The 16,370-nt window shown below is 50.3% G+C and overlaps 1 protein-coding gene across 1 annotated transcript; it reads right to left on the bottom strand.

Moving 5' to 3' along the window:
- Nucleotides 1-218: 218 nt before the first annotated feature.
- Pttg1ip (PTTG1 interacting protein) lies at nucleotides 219-16,193 on the bottom strand. Its single transcript, XM_051153295.1, has 6 exons — nucleotides 16,020-16,193; nucleotides 10,762-10,814; nucleotides 7,370-7,478; nucleotides 4,114-4,288; nucleotides 3,147-3,193; nucleotides 219-954 (listed from the first exon to the last, which is right to left on the bottom strand). The coding sequence occupies exons 1-6, from the start codon at nucleotides 16,123-16,125 to the stop codon at nucleotides 917-919; spliced, it is 528 nt and encodes a 175-aa protein (XP_051009252.1). The 5' UTR covers nucleotides 16,126-16,193; the 3' UTR covers nucleotides 219-916.
- Between the last annotated feature and the right edge of the window lie 177 nt (nucleotides 16,194-16,370).

Here is a 16,370-nt window from a genome sequence, read left to right as displayed (position 1 = left end):
CATGCTGATGTGTCTGATACAGTGAGCTGAGACATGGCTGGAAGCAGTGTGGGAAGTGAGGCGGGTGTGTTATGTGTGCTCAGGCAGTTTTTCTGGTAGAAGGATGGAGCGGGGTCCTCCTAGCTTCCTACATACTCAGCTTCCACAAAGGGATGCCTGGTGGGCAAGCTCTTCATCCTCCATGATACATACAGGACCGGCTGGGGAGATGCCCAATCCCTACACAAAAGGATCAAACTGAATTCACAACTCAGATTTCCCATGGGTAAAAAGACTCTCGGTTTAGGAAAAATGAAAAACCCTATCCAAGAGGCCTGGATTTTCATTAAAGGTTTGGTAAGGCTGTTTCCTGAGGTAATAAAGACTTCAGGTGACTTTAGAAGCTCTTGTGCTTTTTGGATATAGCTGGGTTAGAAAGCAAATCTTTACCAGACTGTGGGGATGGTGCCTCTTCCAAAAGGCCCCAAAACTAAAGCAATGGCATGCCACAGAAACAGGCCTGCAGACAAGATGCAGCCTTGGGGAAGCGAGGGTGGTGGGTCAATTCTTGCCATAATAGAGTAAACATTACTCTGGGTGTTGCAATGTGAATCTTGCAGCAAGGCCACCCAGCAGTCAGTCAGCACTTCAGGCTGACAGCTTTGTAATAGGCTTGAAGACTGTGGGGACCAAGTACATTTCCTCCCCCCAAAAAGGACATCAACAAGATTAGTGTCTCAGGTGATTACATAGAGAGATAGAGGGAACAAGAGCAGGATTGTCCTCTCAAGGCCACTCCGGTGCCCATGCTAAGGCTTGAGGGATCACCCAGGCCAAGGATGGCTGTGGTGGTGAGGTCTCCGCAGGCTCTGCTGGAGAGTGCACTCCCAGGAAAATTTGGAACTGCAAGATCTGCCACAAGTGTGTGCCGGCTGCTTTAGAACTTCTCATATGGGTTTTGTTCTTTAAACAGACCTGAGGGAGAGGAAAAAAAAAAAAACTTGGTTTACAAATTCACTCACTCAACTGGATACAAACTCACAACAGTAATGTACAGCCTTGGGTGTTCTGGATTGCACCCACAATCCTAGCCTTAGGGAAGCTAAGAGAGGGGGACTGTTGGGAGTTTGAGCCCAGCTTGGGTTATAGAACAAGAAACTATCTCAAAAGAAAAACAAAACAGGCTGGAGAGATGGCTCAGTGGTTAAGAGTGCCACCTGCTCTTCCAAAGTTCCTGAGTTCAATTCCCAGCAACCACATGGTGGTTCACAACCATCTGTAATGTGATTTGATGCCCTCTTCTGGCCAATAGATATACATGCAGGCAGAACACTGTATACATAGTAATATATAAATAAATCTTAAAAAACAAACAAACAAACAAACAAAAGGCTAGGCTTGCACTAACGAGGCAGAGACCAGTGGCTCTCTGTGAGTTAGAGGCTAGCCTGGCCTACCAGTGGAGTTCTAGGCCAACCAGAGTTACATAGTGAGACCATGTCTCAAAAAACTAAAATTCCAAACCAAACAAAGAAACAAAAACGAAACAAAACCACCTACTTCACTCCATAAAACACAATACACCTCAGGCACGTTTTACATGAAAGACTTGACCACAGTTCTAAGCAAGCTCCTCCTGGACCTTCGCTGAAGCTGAGCTACAGATGACTTTAAAACTGAAATAAATTTTGTCAGGAAAGAAATCACAACAGTTCCCAAGAAACAAGCCACAGCTGAGATCACAGGAAGTCAGGAAAGGTCCCGCACATGCACATGTTTCCTTCAGCCATGGCAGGATTCACACAGAAAACACACACAAGCCGCTTCCCCTCAATGCCCCTGAGAGCTGTGGCTGGGCCTGGAACAAAGGAAGAATTTGCCCATAACTCTGTGGCCCGACCATTCTTCTTTATTTCTATTCCATCATTTACCTGCGTCTCTCTCCTGCCACCCTACCACCTCCTTCCTTGTCTCACACTGCCCTCACTGTCCTGACTGCCACAAACCTGTATGACAAGATGGTGTGAGACCAGTGTTGTAATCTACCTACAGGATCCTGTTAGGGCAGAGACACGAATATCTCTATGTTCCACCCATCCAGAAGAACCCATGGACATGTAAAGATGAAGCAAGGACAAAACAGCGGGACAAAAATCAGTAGAAAGGAGATGAGGTCTAGCCAGGGTCAAGTGCAGCCGCTGACGTCACAGAAGCCCAAATCCAAGCCTAGGCCACAGCCTGCAGCAGGAGCTACAGCACTCCTCAGTTTCCCAGGACCCACATGGCAGAAGAGAATTGGCTCCCAGAAGTCATCCTTGACCTCCAGAGGGCATGTTAGCATGTTTGTGCGCACACACACGAACACAAATACACACATATATGTTAATGCACACACACACACACACACACACACACACACACACACAGAGTAAATAAATAATTTTAATGCATATTTTGGGAAAAATTTTAGAGTTTTCTTCATCAGATTTCACCTGTTAAGGCAGTAATTCAAGGCCAAAAACTGGGTTCACAGCTGGAACCTTCCTTCTTGCAGCCATATGGTCCCATACTAGGTGTGTGAGGGGCACCAGGGTGCAGCACCCAACCCCTGGAGTCACAAGTCCAGGCAGAAGCTCGAGCACCTGTTCTGAGCTTTAAGATGAGCTCAGAACCAGCTGAGAGCAGCAGAAACAGGAGCAGAACACAGCATCGTGTGGGACACTGGAGACAGTGAGTCTCCACCATGCTGGGCCTCTTACTCCGACTGAACAAAAGAGGCTTGCACTTGGCACCCAAGATCAGGCTGGTTCCTTCAGTCACTCCCCAGCTTCTCCAAACAAGACAATGCAGTCAGAAAGCAGGAACCCCATCAGAAGACAGGAAGAAGAGATGCACGCGAGGGAAAGACTGCACAGACAGCCCAGAAACTCACAGACACAGGCATATCCTACTTTAAGGCAAATGGACAAGCAGCTATGAACGATCCTCCTGAAGTGTCATTCTTCACGAGAACCAAAGAAAAATAAAGCCTGTTCTCTTGAGGCACTCGGCGCAGTTAATCTCCGGTGGTGCCCTGGTAACTGCTGTCCTCAGTGGAGGACGGTTGTCTGGAAAAGCAGTAGCTGCCCAGATCAAAACCAGTCAAGAGAAACACATCTCACTCTTACCATATTTCTTCCTGATTTCATCATGTCTTGACTTCATCTCTGCTCTCCTAAAAAAAAGAAAAGAAAGAAAGAAATACTAAGTCACATCTGCTTATGGCAGACAAGCAGGGCCATCTCAAACTCCTAGCCCTTTCACGTCCTTGAGCAGAGCCTATCGCTCCTTCAGCACTTTCCTTGAGCTCCCCAAAAAGAAAGTGATGATGACTGTGGCCACTAGGCCACACCCACCACTTGATCAGCAGGGTGACTGCAAAGCCAGACTGCTGAGGCTGCTCTGATGGCCATTCTGTTCTTCTCCATAAACTAATTCTGAGTGGACATGGTGGTAACCACCTGTTATTGCAGCACTCAAGAGACTGAGGCAGGAAGAGGAAGAGTTCAGGGCCAGACTGGGCTATGGAGTGAGATCCCTACTCGAAGAAAAAACAGCAACAATAAATTCAAATGTCTAATACCATGATCTTTTTTAAAAGTTCTCAGAGAGAAAACGCAGACAGGTCAAAACCTTGTATCTGGTGACCAGGAAAAGTAATTACCATCTACTTAGTGGTACCCGCTTCAGAGCTGAAAGCACGCTCACCATTTGCCCCGAGGCTGCATGAGACCCCAGCACACATCAGAATTCAGTGCTCTGGGAACTAGTAAGCACAAGTCAGTGTCTACGACCGCTGTTAGGGGCTGGGGTTGGAACAGCAGTACTCAAGGCCAGGCCAGAGCACCGCAGCACAGGCTCCGCGAGCCTCCTCTACCAGTGGAAGAGGTAGACCAGCTAGCCTGAACTCTGAGACATGGCCAATGACCCCTCTGAGATTCCTGCCAGCGTCTCAGTACAGCCCAGAAGATGCTGGACAAGACACACGACACATTTTCAGAAATGGAGAAAGCGTGTGACTCACAGCCCTTGTTTCCCATGGCCTCCTTGTTATAAATTCAGAGGCAAGCTCCTGAGCAAGGGGCCTAGCCTCACCTCTCCTCCTGCCGTACTCTCCTCTCCTCCTGCTCTCTGATGGCCCTCTCATCGCTTTTGTCTGGCTTCCGGCTCTTCTTCCGGCGGCAGCAGCAGCAGCAGCAGCACACAGCGATGCCCAGGAGCACAGAGCCCCCAAGCACCGACATGGTGATGATCAAGGCCTCAAAGTTCACTGGAAGTCCAGGAATAAAGTTTAAACCTCAGCAAGTATGGCCTGCCTCCACCCCACAGCATACTCCTTTTTGTCACAGAAGCAGTCCTAAACATGAGGCTTGGGCATGTGTGTCCTTTCAGCCAGTGTCTACAACTTAAGATTTATATATATAGATTAACCACAACAAACTAATGAGACAAAACAGACTTTCCCCCACTTAAGACTGGAAGAAGGAAAGACGTCAATGTGTCTGTTCCCAAGGCCTCTTGACTCCCTAGTGCTAACTACAGATGGCAAACTGCCCTGACCACCAATACGTGCACATCCCTGCCCTAGTATCTGAAAATGGCTGACCAGTGTCACTCAGAGGCATAAAGTGCTGGTAGAGCCAACTTTAGGAACTGATACAAACTGAAAATAAATTTTAAGGCTCTTCTAAATTTCTCTTAAAGACCTTTAATTTAAAACCAGTCAGGCAGGGGGTTGGGGGGCTGGAGAGATGGCTCAGAGGTTAAGAGCACTGAGTGCTCTTCCAGAGGTCCAGCAACCACATGGTGGCTCACAAGCATCTATAATGAAATCTGGTGCCCTCTTCTGGTGTGCAGGTATATATGCAGGCAGAGCACTGTATAGATAATAAATAAATCTTTAAAAAACAGAAACAAAAAATAAAAATAAACCAAGTCAAGGCTTTTCTACTAATCTATTCAGGCCAGAGCCAGTTAAGAGCCCTGCACTGCTTTTGCCAATATGTTCCAGTCACCACCCAGCTCAACTCTGCACCCAGACACGTCACAAGCAGCTTCTCTGGCTGGAGGGCTGCAGAAGGAGAGAGGCCGAGGGCTGACTTCTCGGCTCCCTCAGGCAGTCTCAGCGCAGGGGCCCGTGCCCATCTACTGGACTCCTTTCAGTCTCTAAGCATGGCCAGAAGCAGTCACTGCAACTGCTCAGATGCCTGGGAGCTCCAACCCCCGTGTTCTGTCTAATGGTGCCTAGGTGGAAAGTGTGGAGGTGCAAAAAGTAGCAACTTGTGTGGTTAGAAAGTTAGAAGGCATCAGTGGGTGGTACAGCTTTTGACTACAGAACTCTGTAACACTCAACCTAAGAACGAGAACATTAAGACAGCTGGATCTAACTAAATCCAACCTACTCCCACCGCTTCTCTGACAAGCAGCTCAAGTCAGTGACAGATAAAAGCAGAGCTGTCACGACGGGCTCCTCTGCTAAACCCCTGCACCTTCACAGGGTTGAAGCCACACAGGAACGTCTACCCATGAGCAAAAATGGCCTGACAGCAATGATTGACAACACGCTCAGAGCAAAAGGTCAACATGTAAAGGCTTCATTTGTCTTCAAATGAATATAACACTTCAAGTCATTACAATTAAGACCCTGAGGCTATAATTTTCCTAGAGGAGAAAACAAATGACTCTAAAGCTAGGACTGACAGTCCATGGCGCCAACCTACAATCAGCATGATGAGCTGCCCAGAGCGATGGTGAAACCAGGAAGCTCAGTGGCCCAACCCCGAGTGCCCCACTCTGCTCAGGGGAGCATGAACCCTGGCCAACAACACCCTATCATAGGGCCAGGTGCAACCATGTGTATTCACATGTAGGGGGTGCCAGTCCCTCAAGACCCTCAGAGGTAACCAACGGTGTGCTCACTGGGAACCAGAGGCAGACCTGCTCTCAGGCTGCCTCCCACAGGCGCCACCCTACTCCGCGGGCAACGTGTGGTAACTACTCTTGCTGATAAGCTACAGTGCTGTGTGGCCATGCTGTAACCTGGGTGGGACATTCATTGCACAGGACGGTTATCAAGGGCACCCACCGACTGACACGGCTCAACACCTTCAGTCGTCAGAGTCAGACCAACAGCTCACTATTTTCTACACACCACCCAATGAGTCAAAGGCAAAACAAGTGACCTCCCTCTAAGCCACTGCTTGGAGGGGTGCAACAGGGGAGGTGACACTGGCGCTCAAAGCAGGACTTCCTTCTGTGAAGGCCACCTCAGGACCTAGGGGTGGGGGGCACTTCCAGATACTCTAGAATTGTCTCCCTGCTGCTCTGAGTAGTGATAACCCATACCACAAGGTAGTCTAGAATTCACACATTGATGGGAGATGTCTGAGTGGCAGTCAGTGCTCCCAGTGCAGGAAGAAGCACCACCAGGAGGGGACAGTGGGGGGCAGTGCTGAGGCCTCAGAGGCTTTTCTGTGCCAGGACAGAAGGACAGACACAGTGGTATTTGGACACCAAAGACACACCAAGCAGACAGGGTGTCAGCCCACTTTGCTTTCTGGATTCTCTGAGCTTTAACAACAGCCAGGTTGTTCTACGTGAAGTCTGACAGAATTCTGAGCCTGAAGTATTTTTGTAAAGATAGGTACACTAGATGTAAGAGGAGAGAGGGTCCATGGTGCAAACACATAAAGAACCATCAAGAACCCCCTGGGGCTGGAGAGATGGCTCAAAAGTTAAGAGCACTGAGTACTCTTCCAGAGGTCTTGAGTTCAATTCCCAGCAACCACATGGTGGCTCACAATCATCTGTAATGAGATCTGGTGCCCTCTTCTGGACTGCTGGCATACATGCAGGCAGGATATTGTATAAGTAATAAATAAATAAATCTTAAAAAGTAAAATAAAAGGAGAACCCCCTTGCCCCGGTGCTCTGAGAAACACCTGCACCTTCACAGGGCTGGAGGAGGCCTTCATGGGAGAAAATGACCACCCCAGACACAGACACACAGACACGCACCTGGCCTGACAGGGTCCTTGGTTGAGGGTCACTGGGCCATGGGACCCACACAGGTTCCCAGGCAGCAGCATCCACAGGCACATGAAAACAGGCTTTACAAAGCCCTTTCCCCACCTCCCACAATGGGGGTTGTGTGGTGCTGTGGCTACTGCTGCTCCCGGAGCCCCCAGGTCCCTGGGAGCATGCCAAACAGCAGGCTGTCACAGGACTGCTTGCTTCCTTCCCTTGGGAGTCACAGTACAGCAGCATTCCTAGTAACTTCCCCTGACTAAGCACAAGCCCCAGAATCATCAGAAGCCACTGACGTTTTAAGAAGGAAATGAAGATGACTTACCCCAGCAAACGCCCCAGCGAGCAGAACTCAGTTTACAAAGAGAAGCGGGGGGCAAGACTGTCCTCACAGGGTAGTCCAAGCACGCCTTGTTCTCGTTGCACCACAGACACTGAAAGAGACCAGCATCAGGAGGCCTTTCAATAGACCAGAGCAAGACCACCACCCCGTCTCCGGGGCTCTGCACCACCATCTCCCTAGGATGGATGCGTCTAAGGCATTCACCTCTCAAATACCCGTACTCAGTTCCCTACACAGTGACTGGCAGCCCTGTCCAGCCTACAGAGCCACTTGGTCCTGAGAGCTGCCCCGCTCCCAGGGTTTTTGCAGCCTGCCTGAGAATGGTCCCCTCACATCCTCAAGGAGGCCTGCGCTGCCAACAACCAGCCACCTTCCCGAGGCCCACATTCCCTAACCAATAACCCTGCCTGTCTCCTCACACTGTACAGTGCACTTGCCACACTGTGCAGGAAGTCAGATAACTGTGGCCTTCACTGAGCACCCAGAAACACAGGACACAGGAACCTGAGCATCCAGCAGGTGCTTCCTAAGTGTTTGCTGGACAGATGATGAGGTCCAGGGGAGTCACTACTTTAGGAGGTCCTGTGCCTCAATCTTTACACTGCACTTTAAAGTGTCCAGTTTTGAAGGACAACGTAACCAATGATCAGAGCAGGAGAGGACCTCCAGGGGACTCTGTCTGAGGCCCTCATGTGTTAGGGTGGGAATGGAACAGTGAAGAAATGGTCCTGATGCACCAACACATGTCAGAACTCAGAGCAGGGCCCACCATACCCACCCCAGAGTGACAGACAGGGCTGAAGGCAGCATAGCTGACCTAGGTAGGTGTCCCTGAGCAGACTACACACATCACAAGCCAAAGGAATTCTGCTTTCAAGAGCACTGGCCCTGCCAGAGCCAAGAGGCCATCCTTCTGTCCTCACCCAACTGCAGGAGCACGCATGCCACTGGATCTGCAGCAAGATTAAAACCCAGGTCTGGGTCTCAATTTGGAGCAACGCCTAGTACAAGACCCTGAAACATGCGCTGGGCTACTGCACAGCGTCCACTGTGTCCTCACAGCGCTTCCTGGCATTACACGGCACACAACAGCGGAGTCCTGCAGATCCTGCTGCTGGGCACATCTTCTACTCCAGTGTTTCTGTCCTGGGTTTGGGTGTTCTCTTTTGGTTTTTTCAAGACAGGGTTTCTCTGTACAGCCCTGGCTGCTCTGAAACTTAGTTTATATACCAGGCTGGCCTTGAACTCAAAAAGATCCACCTGCCTCTGCCTCCCAAGTGCTGGGATTACAGGTATGTGCCACCACACCTGGCTTCTGTCCTGAATTATTTTTGGTTACTCGTTCATTTTTTATTTTAGTATTTATTTATTTATTTATTTATTGGTTTTTTCAAGACAGGGTTTCTCTGTGTAGCCTTGGCTGTCCTGGACTCGCTTTGTAGACCAGGCTGGCCTCGAACTCACAGCGATCCGCCTGCCTCTGCCTCCCGAGTGCTGGGATTAAAGGCGTGCGCCACCATGGCCGGCTCATTCATTTTTTAAAAAGGCTCAAGTTGGGCTAGAGAGATGGCTCAGCTTTAAGAGCACTGACTGCTTTTCCAGAGGTCCTAACTTCAATTCCCAGCAACCACATGATGGCTAATAACCATCTATAATGTTTTGGTTTTTTGAGACAGGTTCTCTCTGTAGCCTTGGCTGCCCTGGAGTCACTTTGTAGACCAGGCTGGCCTCGAACTCACAGAGATCCGCCTGCTTCTGCCTCCCTGAGTGCAGGGATTGAAGGTGCTTTGTCGCCACCACACCTGGCATGTTCTGCTCTTTTTAACTACAATAAGAGGTTCCTGAACACCCTTAGGCCTGGAGTGGCCTTCTTCACCTTGCCTTCCTGAATGAAGCCTTGCTGTCTGGGTTCAGAGCAGGGTCAGATGCCTGGACTAACCACTGTGACCTGGGCAGGTCCCTCTCTGGACTCTGCCCTCATCACACATAACTCAGAGTAACAGGGCTACAAGGCTAGTACAACAACGAGTTGTTTTTTTGTTTTTTTTTAAATGGTTAAAATGGTGTCCTAGAGGAAAAACTAGAACCCAGAGTCAAAAAACCCCACCGTTCAACGCTACCAATGTGAGTACTGAGGCAAGACCAGCTGTTGACCTTTAGTCAGTCTCAAAGTAGCAAGACACGTCTCAGACCTGCACTGTCACTTTAAAAATATACTGCTCCTTTTTAAGATGCTCCTAATGTCCTGTGGTGGGAACCAAGAGGAAACACCGCCCTAACCTGTGTTGTCATTAACCCACAGTCGGGGCGGACAACACAACTGTGCAGCCCTGAGATGCCATCCAGGGAGAAGCCTCTGAAGGCTTTCCTGATCATCTGCTGCTCCACTTCTGTGCTTCCCTGAGAGTTCCCAACACAGGCTGCACAGCAAGCACTGGCCCATCCAAGCCCAAGCAGAACTCCTCTGTCTCAAGCGGCAGCTCAGAAGCCTCCCGGGCTGCTGAGAGAGCAGGCCACCACACTGGAGACACCTAGAGTCCTCACACGACATCTAAAGACATGGGTCGTGGAGCTATTTCCCCACTGCTGGTCCGCTTCTCCCAGAAGGGCAAATGAATGTCTGTCCCATCAAAAGGTCCCCTCATGAGTCCTCCCGTTTCACAGAGCAGAAGATGAGGGGATTGTGCTCCAGAATTGGAACTACTTTCTGACTCGAGGGCACACAAGGAAATTAAGAAGGGGCAGGAACATGCTGCCTGAGACTTCCCAGTGCACCACATGGCCCAGAGCTCTCTCATGGCCTGCAGCTGTCTTGCCTCTGGTTCTTCCCTAATCCTGTGTGAGGAGTTGAGAGAAGACCCCACTAGCCCTGACAGCTTCAGGAAGCGCCAGCACTGGGGCACAACCATGGTGTAAGGTTCATAGAGAGCCATTTCTCTTGACAAGGACCCTGCTAGAGGAGCTGACACTACAGCACTACACACATGAATGAAGAAGAGTGCATTCCTGAGTGTGCATTCAAGGCCCCCACTTGCCTTTCATTGCATAAGTTGTTATCTCAGCCCGCAACAGGTCTTGGAGGTCGAATGACCCTCTAGAGAAGACCTAGTCAGAGGCGAGCAGTCCTGGTCATCTACTGCCAGCATACCTGCCACACGTCCCAGTCAGCTCCAGGACGGGAGCATCCCCACACTGCCTGACTGGGTCATGGAGACTGGCTAGATTAGACAGTACATGCGCCTTTCATGGAAAGGCTTCAGGTGCCTGAGAGAAGCTGGGGTAATAGTTAACAACCACCTAGCAATTTCCAAATGGCAGAGCGCTTCAAACACACACGCCTCCTTGGACTCAGGGTCACAGGTCACACTACTTACCGAGACATTCCTGAGGCACTCTTCACAGGATCTGTTTGTGTACTGAGAACAACCTGCCAGGAGAGACAAAGGTATCACTGAGGTGGCAGAGAAGACACTGGTGCCGTGAGCCTCAGCCACGAATGATCAAGACTCTGCTGGTACTGGCCTGCTTCAGGGCACCCAACCTAATCCTGCTGCAAGCAAGTCACCAGGAGAGTCGCTTCTGCAAGGGCTCTCCTGTAAAGAAAGACTCCAAACACAACACAGCCATGCTCTACAGCTCCCCTTTACAGGCGAACCATGAAAGCACTAACCTGTTGGGGCCTACTACTACTGGCATGCTCTTGTGAGCAGGAGGCCACAGCCATATGGTGAAATTGCCTGGAGGCAAAGCCAAGCTTACAAACTTACCTCCAGATCTCAAGATCCCGGGGCAAGCTATACTCCCCAAACCCAGGAAGCCCGGTGCTGTCAGCCCACGCCAGTCATGCAGAGCCCCTGGGACACTGCCAAGCACCCACAGCACTGGATCAAAGTCTATTCAGCTATCAGCCTTGGGACTCAGGCAAATCAGATGTATAGAAGTAGCATAGAAATCAAGACTTTTGCATGCTACCCAACTGGGGCCACTCGCTACTACTGCCCACCATCCCTTAAAACAAGCACACTTGGCTCTCTGTCACTTCCTCAGCTTCCTTCCCTCTCTCTGTCCCCCTGGGGCTCCCTTTCCCCCTTCTTTCTCTCCCCTCCTCCCATCTACAATAAATCTTATATCAGAAAACAAAAACAAGCACGCTTTGAAAAGAGCACTGCACTCTAGTCATTGGCTGCCAGAAAAATGCAAACTAAAGCTTCGAAGGGACGCATGCGTAAGAAAGGCCAAACTTAAAGAGACGACCAGGGGCATACAGCCACGATTCCGAGTTGACTCGGCCATTTTTAGAAATGGCCACTCCTATGGCTAGCAAGCCCACTAGAGGTATCTTATTCAAAACATCAGACGACATACCCACAGAAAGCCCTGTGCAGGCATGCTCACCGCATCTCTATCCACAATGACTGGAAAAGGCCCAGGTGTTCATTTCTAGAAGGATGGACAGACAGACTGGAGTACCTACACAATGCAGCAACTTCAAGCCACAGAGAAAGGTAAAAATCAATGAAACTGACCAGCATCACACAGGCTGAAAGAAGCCTTGTATCAAGGACCACCTTTCAAGTCCAACAGCTCTACACAATGTAAACTCATCCACCTAGGGCGAGAGCAAGCGCTTCTGGGGCCACACTGGAAGGAAGACGGTGACTCATTGGGTTGCTAGGTGCAGTCTGCATCCAAGGTTACACAGAGAAACTTGTCTAAGGGTACATTCAAGCTTTCTAATTTTACAGGAGGAAAAATTTATCTCAAAAGAAAAACTGGTGCGGGGCTGGAGAGATGGCTCAGAGGTTAAGAGCACTAGCTGCTCTTCCAGAAGTCCTGAGTTCAATTCCCAGCAACCACATGGTGGCTCACAACCATCTATAATGTGATCTGATGCCCTGGCATTCAGGTGTACATGCAGACACAACATTGTATACATAATAAATAAATCTTTAAGGAAAAAAGAAAACCAAGATAATACTCGGGCTCTGGAGGTCTGCCACCAACCTAGAGGCACACTCAAGAAAGGCTGCACCTTAATAACAGCACAGGCCTATCAGCAAAACACAGTGATTAAAAACTCAGTGGTGGTGGGACTGGAGAGATGGCTCAAAAGTTAAAAGCACTGACTGCTCTTCCAGAGGTCCTGAGTTCAATTCCCAGCAACCACATGGTGACTCACAACCATCTATAATGAGATCTGGTGCCCTCTTCTGGCATACAGGCAGAACACTGTATACATAATAAATAAATCTTTCTTAAAAAGTTAAAAAACAAAACAAAAAACAGCAGCAACTTTGGTAAAATTGCTGGTCTACTAAAATCCTGCTGACTACGCCAGGAACTGATATCTTTAAGGTTTCATTGTAGTGTTTTTTAATATCCTTTTCTGATTGTTTGGGTTAGTCGGGTTGTTAAGAGAGGTAGGCTCGTTTACTAAGTTCATAATAAAATATAATTGATAAAAAAAATTAAGCCTACAAAAACAATCCAGTGGTGGGGACATACACACACTGCAGGGTGGCTCCTGCTCTGCTCCTTGCCTCCCCATTGGGGTAGACCTGAGGGACAGTGAAGTGCAGTGGGGCAGTGGCACACGCCTTTAGTCCCAGCACTCAGGAGGCAGAGGCAGGTGGATCTCTGTGAGTTCGAAGCCTGCCTAGTTCACATAGTGAGTTCCAGGGCAGCCAGAGCTACACAGGGAGACTATATCTCGAAGGGGAGGAAGAAAGGAAGGGAGGAACGGAGAGAGGTCGGAAGGGAGGGAGAGGGGGGAAGGAAGGAGGGAGGGAGGGAGGGAGGGAGGGAAGGAGGGCAACACCAAACTGAGGCTCTCTACATACTGGCTTTCTGAAGACCAAGATGGACTGAGGACCTTAGAGGAGACCGAGGAGATTAGAAATATAAAAGTTGAAGCAATTTGAAATGGCCCCAGGCTTCAGAGCCTGAGAGGATAGAAGGACCCCCTAGGGAACTTGGTTAATCTGTGTGGACTATATAGTAAGGCAAGCGTCCGAGTCCCACTCTAACAACTGTGTTCTAGCTAAGCAGAGACTATCCTCATTCTTAGGAGAATTCCTGAAGAATTTAGGGGCACAAACCACCTCAACAATTTACTCCATAATTTGGGAAAATTAGGTAACAAGCTATAAGATTGTAACTTGTCAATTTGCAATAAACATTTTTAAATGGCCAGATATTTTGTGGTAAGATAAGAAAGACCCTAGCAAGCACAGAGAGGGGACGGAGTAGTGCAGCAAGCATGCAGTCACTCAGGAGAGCTGCCCCCCTCATCCGTGTGAGCTCACTGTATCGCCCCCCCCCCCAGCTCTCCCACACCCTGCACTGAGAGCTTTCTCATTATGGTGACAGCTGAGGGTGTGCCGAACACACCCACCCACTCTCCAGCTGTTTCAAAGTCAGCCACAAGAAAGGATGGTCTTGCTTACTATCAGCGGACTCAGTGGCCCCAGTGATGATGAGGTCCGGATCTGTTACAGGCTGCGTGGGTAGCTGCACTTTCGGGAACAGAAAGAACTGAGTTCCAAGAATCACATCATGAGCTCCGGCTGCCCTGGGCCTGCCCATTACTAAGCAGGGGCCAGCCCTCCTCCTCCTCCTCCTCCACGGGCCAACTGGAGGGTGGATCTTGTGTGCCAGAGAGGATGAATGGCAGGCACCCTGGCTGAAGGAACTCCCAGACTCACGTGGCTAGGAAGGAAACACTGACAATTTGCTGCCCAAAGCTCACATTTCTGGAAGGCCACACGGAAATCTCTTACCCCATCACGGGACACAACCGACCACACGCTGCAGATAAAAAAAAACGTGTCTCCGCAGTTCCTTGGTGCTGACCGCGAACATCCTGACTCTGGGGCATTAAGCCTTAAGAGTTTAGTTTAGATGCTATTAATAATTAAATGGGAAGACAGTAAATGGTGACTCACTTCTGAGTGGGTCCCTGACGTTTCAGGTGAGTCAAGCAAGACACTCAGGACAAAAGGACGCACCTACACCTGGGAAGGGGTTTGACTCTGAAAACTAAGGACACAGAAGGCCTCCTGCTGCCATCTTCTGGGCCCCAAAGCAGGATCCACTTGGAAGGGCTTGGTGCCCTCTGTGGTGTCAAGACTCAGAGAGCACCTCTACTGTCAAGTCAGGGGAGTAGAGTACACTTGCTTAGACAAAGCAGTCCTGGCCGCCTCACTAAGGAAGGTAAGGAAGGGGCAGGGCACCCCAAAAGGCATGTATGGAGGAGTACCATTCAGTACAGTTTACTAAGGCAGGCTCCTCAGGGAGAGGGGGTTAGGGGCACTCCAAATTCCTCTGCAAACTGGGCTGTTCAGTAAGGACTCACCACCTGGTGACCCGCACCAGCCACCACTGTGCCTGAGTATTCCCGCGGAAGGTGCAGCAACCGGGAGGTTCTTTTAGGACTGTTCCCCACCCCCAAGATGAAGCTCTGAGAGAGTGGTTCCACATGCCATCAGAGAGGAAGCAAAAGCCCTGTCAAAGTGTCATCAACTTCATGAATTTCACTCTCCGGATCTATAATCCATTACTGGTTAGGTGAAGCACACAAAAATATTTTAAAAGGTGATTTTTTTTGCCAGGCATAGCGGTGCACACCTCTTATTCTCAGCACTTGGGAGGCCACAGGCAGGCAGATACCTGTGAGTTCAAGGCTAGCCTGATCTCGGTGGTGAAACCCTGACTCAAACAACACCAAAAGGTGACTTTGGGGGATACCGTAATACATTCTGTAAATGTATGTTGGTATGCTTGTAAACACGAATTGTTTTAAACGTAAGTCGTCTTCCTACACAATGTCACGTTAGTAGTAATCTCACACCTAGCACATGTTCTGCGACAAGAGATGGACGTTTGGTGCCCTCCTCCCTAGGGGCATTCTAGCAATGCAGCAGACACCCCTGAGCCACTGGGTAGGGGTCCTGTGTCTCCACAGGCTCTCCAGCATTCTCCCTATGTAAAGTCCTCACTGGGGAATCTAGCCCCCAAGTCTCCTGGGCCACAAGGGTCGGCTCCTGTAGTCACACTCTGCAAGACAGCAGGAGTGCAGCAGTCACAGACCCTAGGCACACCTGGGAGCAGATAAGAAACTTAAATACAGAGCTGCGACAGCATGCAAAAGGTCACAGAAAGAAAACACACGGTGCCAGGCTAGAGTGCAAAGACACCTTGAGAGAGCCTGAGTTACTATGGTGGAGAAAGACAGTCTTCCTTCTAGCTGGATCCCATCAACCCTAGCTAAGGTCAGGAAGCTGACCAAGCCGACCCTTTCAGCTTCAGACTTGGACACAACCTGCCAGCTCCCCAATTCCCCCCAAAAGAAAAAGTTAAGAGCTCAGATCCTCAAAGTGGCGGGCCCCGGCACCTGCTAACAGGCAGTTCAGATGCTCGCCGAACGGAACCCGAACCAGCCAGCTGCTAAGCAGGTGCCAAGGCCTGCCTTTCGTGCCTTAGGGCTCGACGTAATTCCCCGGAGTGGCGGCCGCGCCCGCGGCTCCAAGTGCAGAGGACGCAAAGCCTGCGGGCTGGGCTCCGCCCTGGATCAGACCCAGCCGCCCTCTTCCCCGGCCCCTAGGCCCCCCCCCCCCCCATTTCCCGGACTTACTCACTCCCGGAGTCTCCTGCGCGGAGGCCATGGGCAGAAGCAGCAGCAGCACCGCGCCGAGGAGCATCACCCATCTTGGCGTCAGCCCGAGGGCAGCAGACGCCATGGTGCGTCGGCAGCGTTGGCGGCCAGCACCTCAGACAACTCAACTTCGACGACGACCTCAGTTGTTTCCACTGCTAGCGCCGTGGCTCCAGAAGCGAACCCAAGGGGCGGTGCCTGCGAGTGCGCAACCGCAGGCTCCGGCTCGCTCCGCCCCCTCGCCTTACGCCCGCCTCCGGGCGCCGCTGAGGCTTAGTACGCCTGCGCACTGTTGGAACTGCCCTCGAGGGAGGTATAACGGGAGCTTCA

This window comes from Acomys russatus, chromosome 11 (assembly GCF_903995435.1).
Source record: "Acomys russatus chromosome 11, mAcoRus1.1, whole genome shotgun sequence".
Classification (NCBI taxonomy): domain Eukaryota; kingdom Metazoa; phylum Chordata; class Mammalia; order Rodentia; family Muridae; genus Acomys; species Acomys russatus.
This window is presented reverse-complemented; position numbering and strand designations above follow the sequence as displayed.

What these genes read in the sequence shown, in the direction of transcription:
- Pttg1ip (XM_051153295.1), bottom strand. Translation starts at nt 16,125, where the DNA reads ATGGCGTCTGCTGCCCTCGGGCTGACGCCAAGATGGGTGATGCTCCTC. An exon ending in AGTGCCTCAGGAATGTCTCG is followed by an intron (nt 7,479 to 10,761) that starts GTAAGTAGTGTG and finishes GGTCTCTTTCAG; the next exon opens with TGTCTGTGGTGCAACGAGAA. An exon ending in TCGCTGGGGCGTTTGCTGGG is followed by an intron (nt 4,289 to 7,369) that starts GTAAGTCATCTT and finishes CTGGACTTCCAG; the next exon opens with TGAACTTTGAGGCCTTGATC.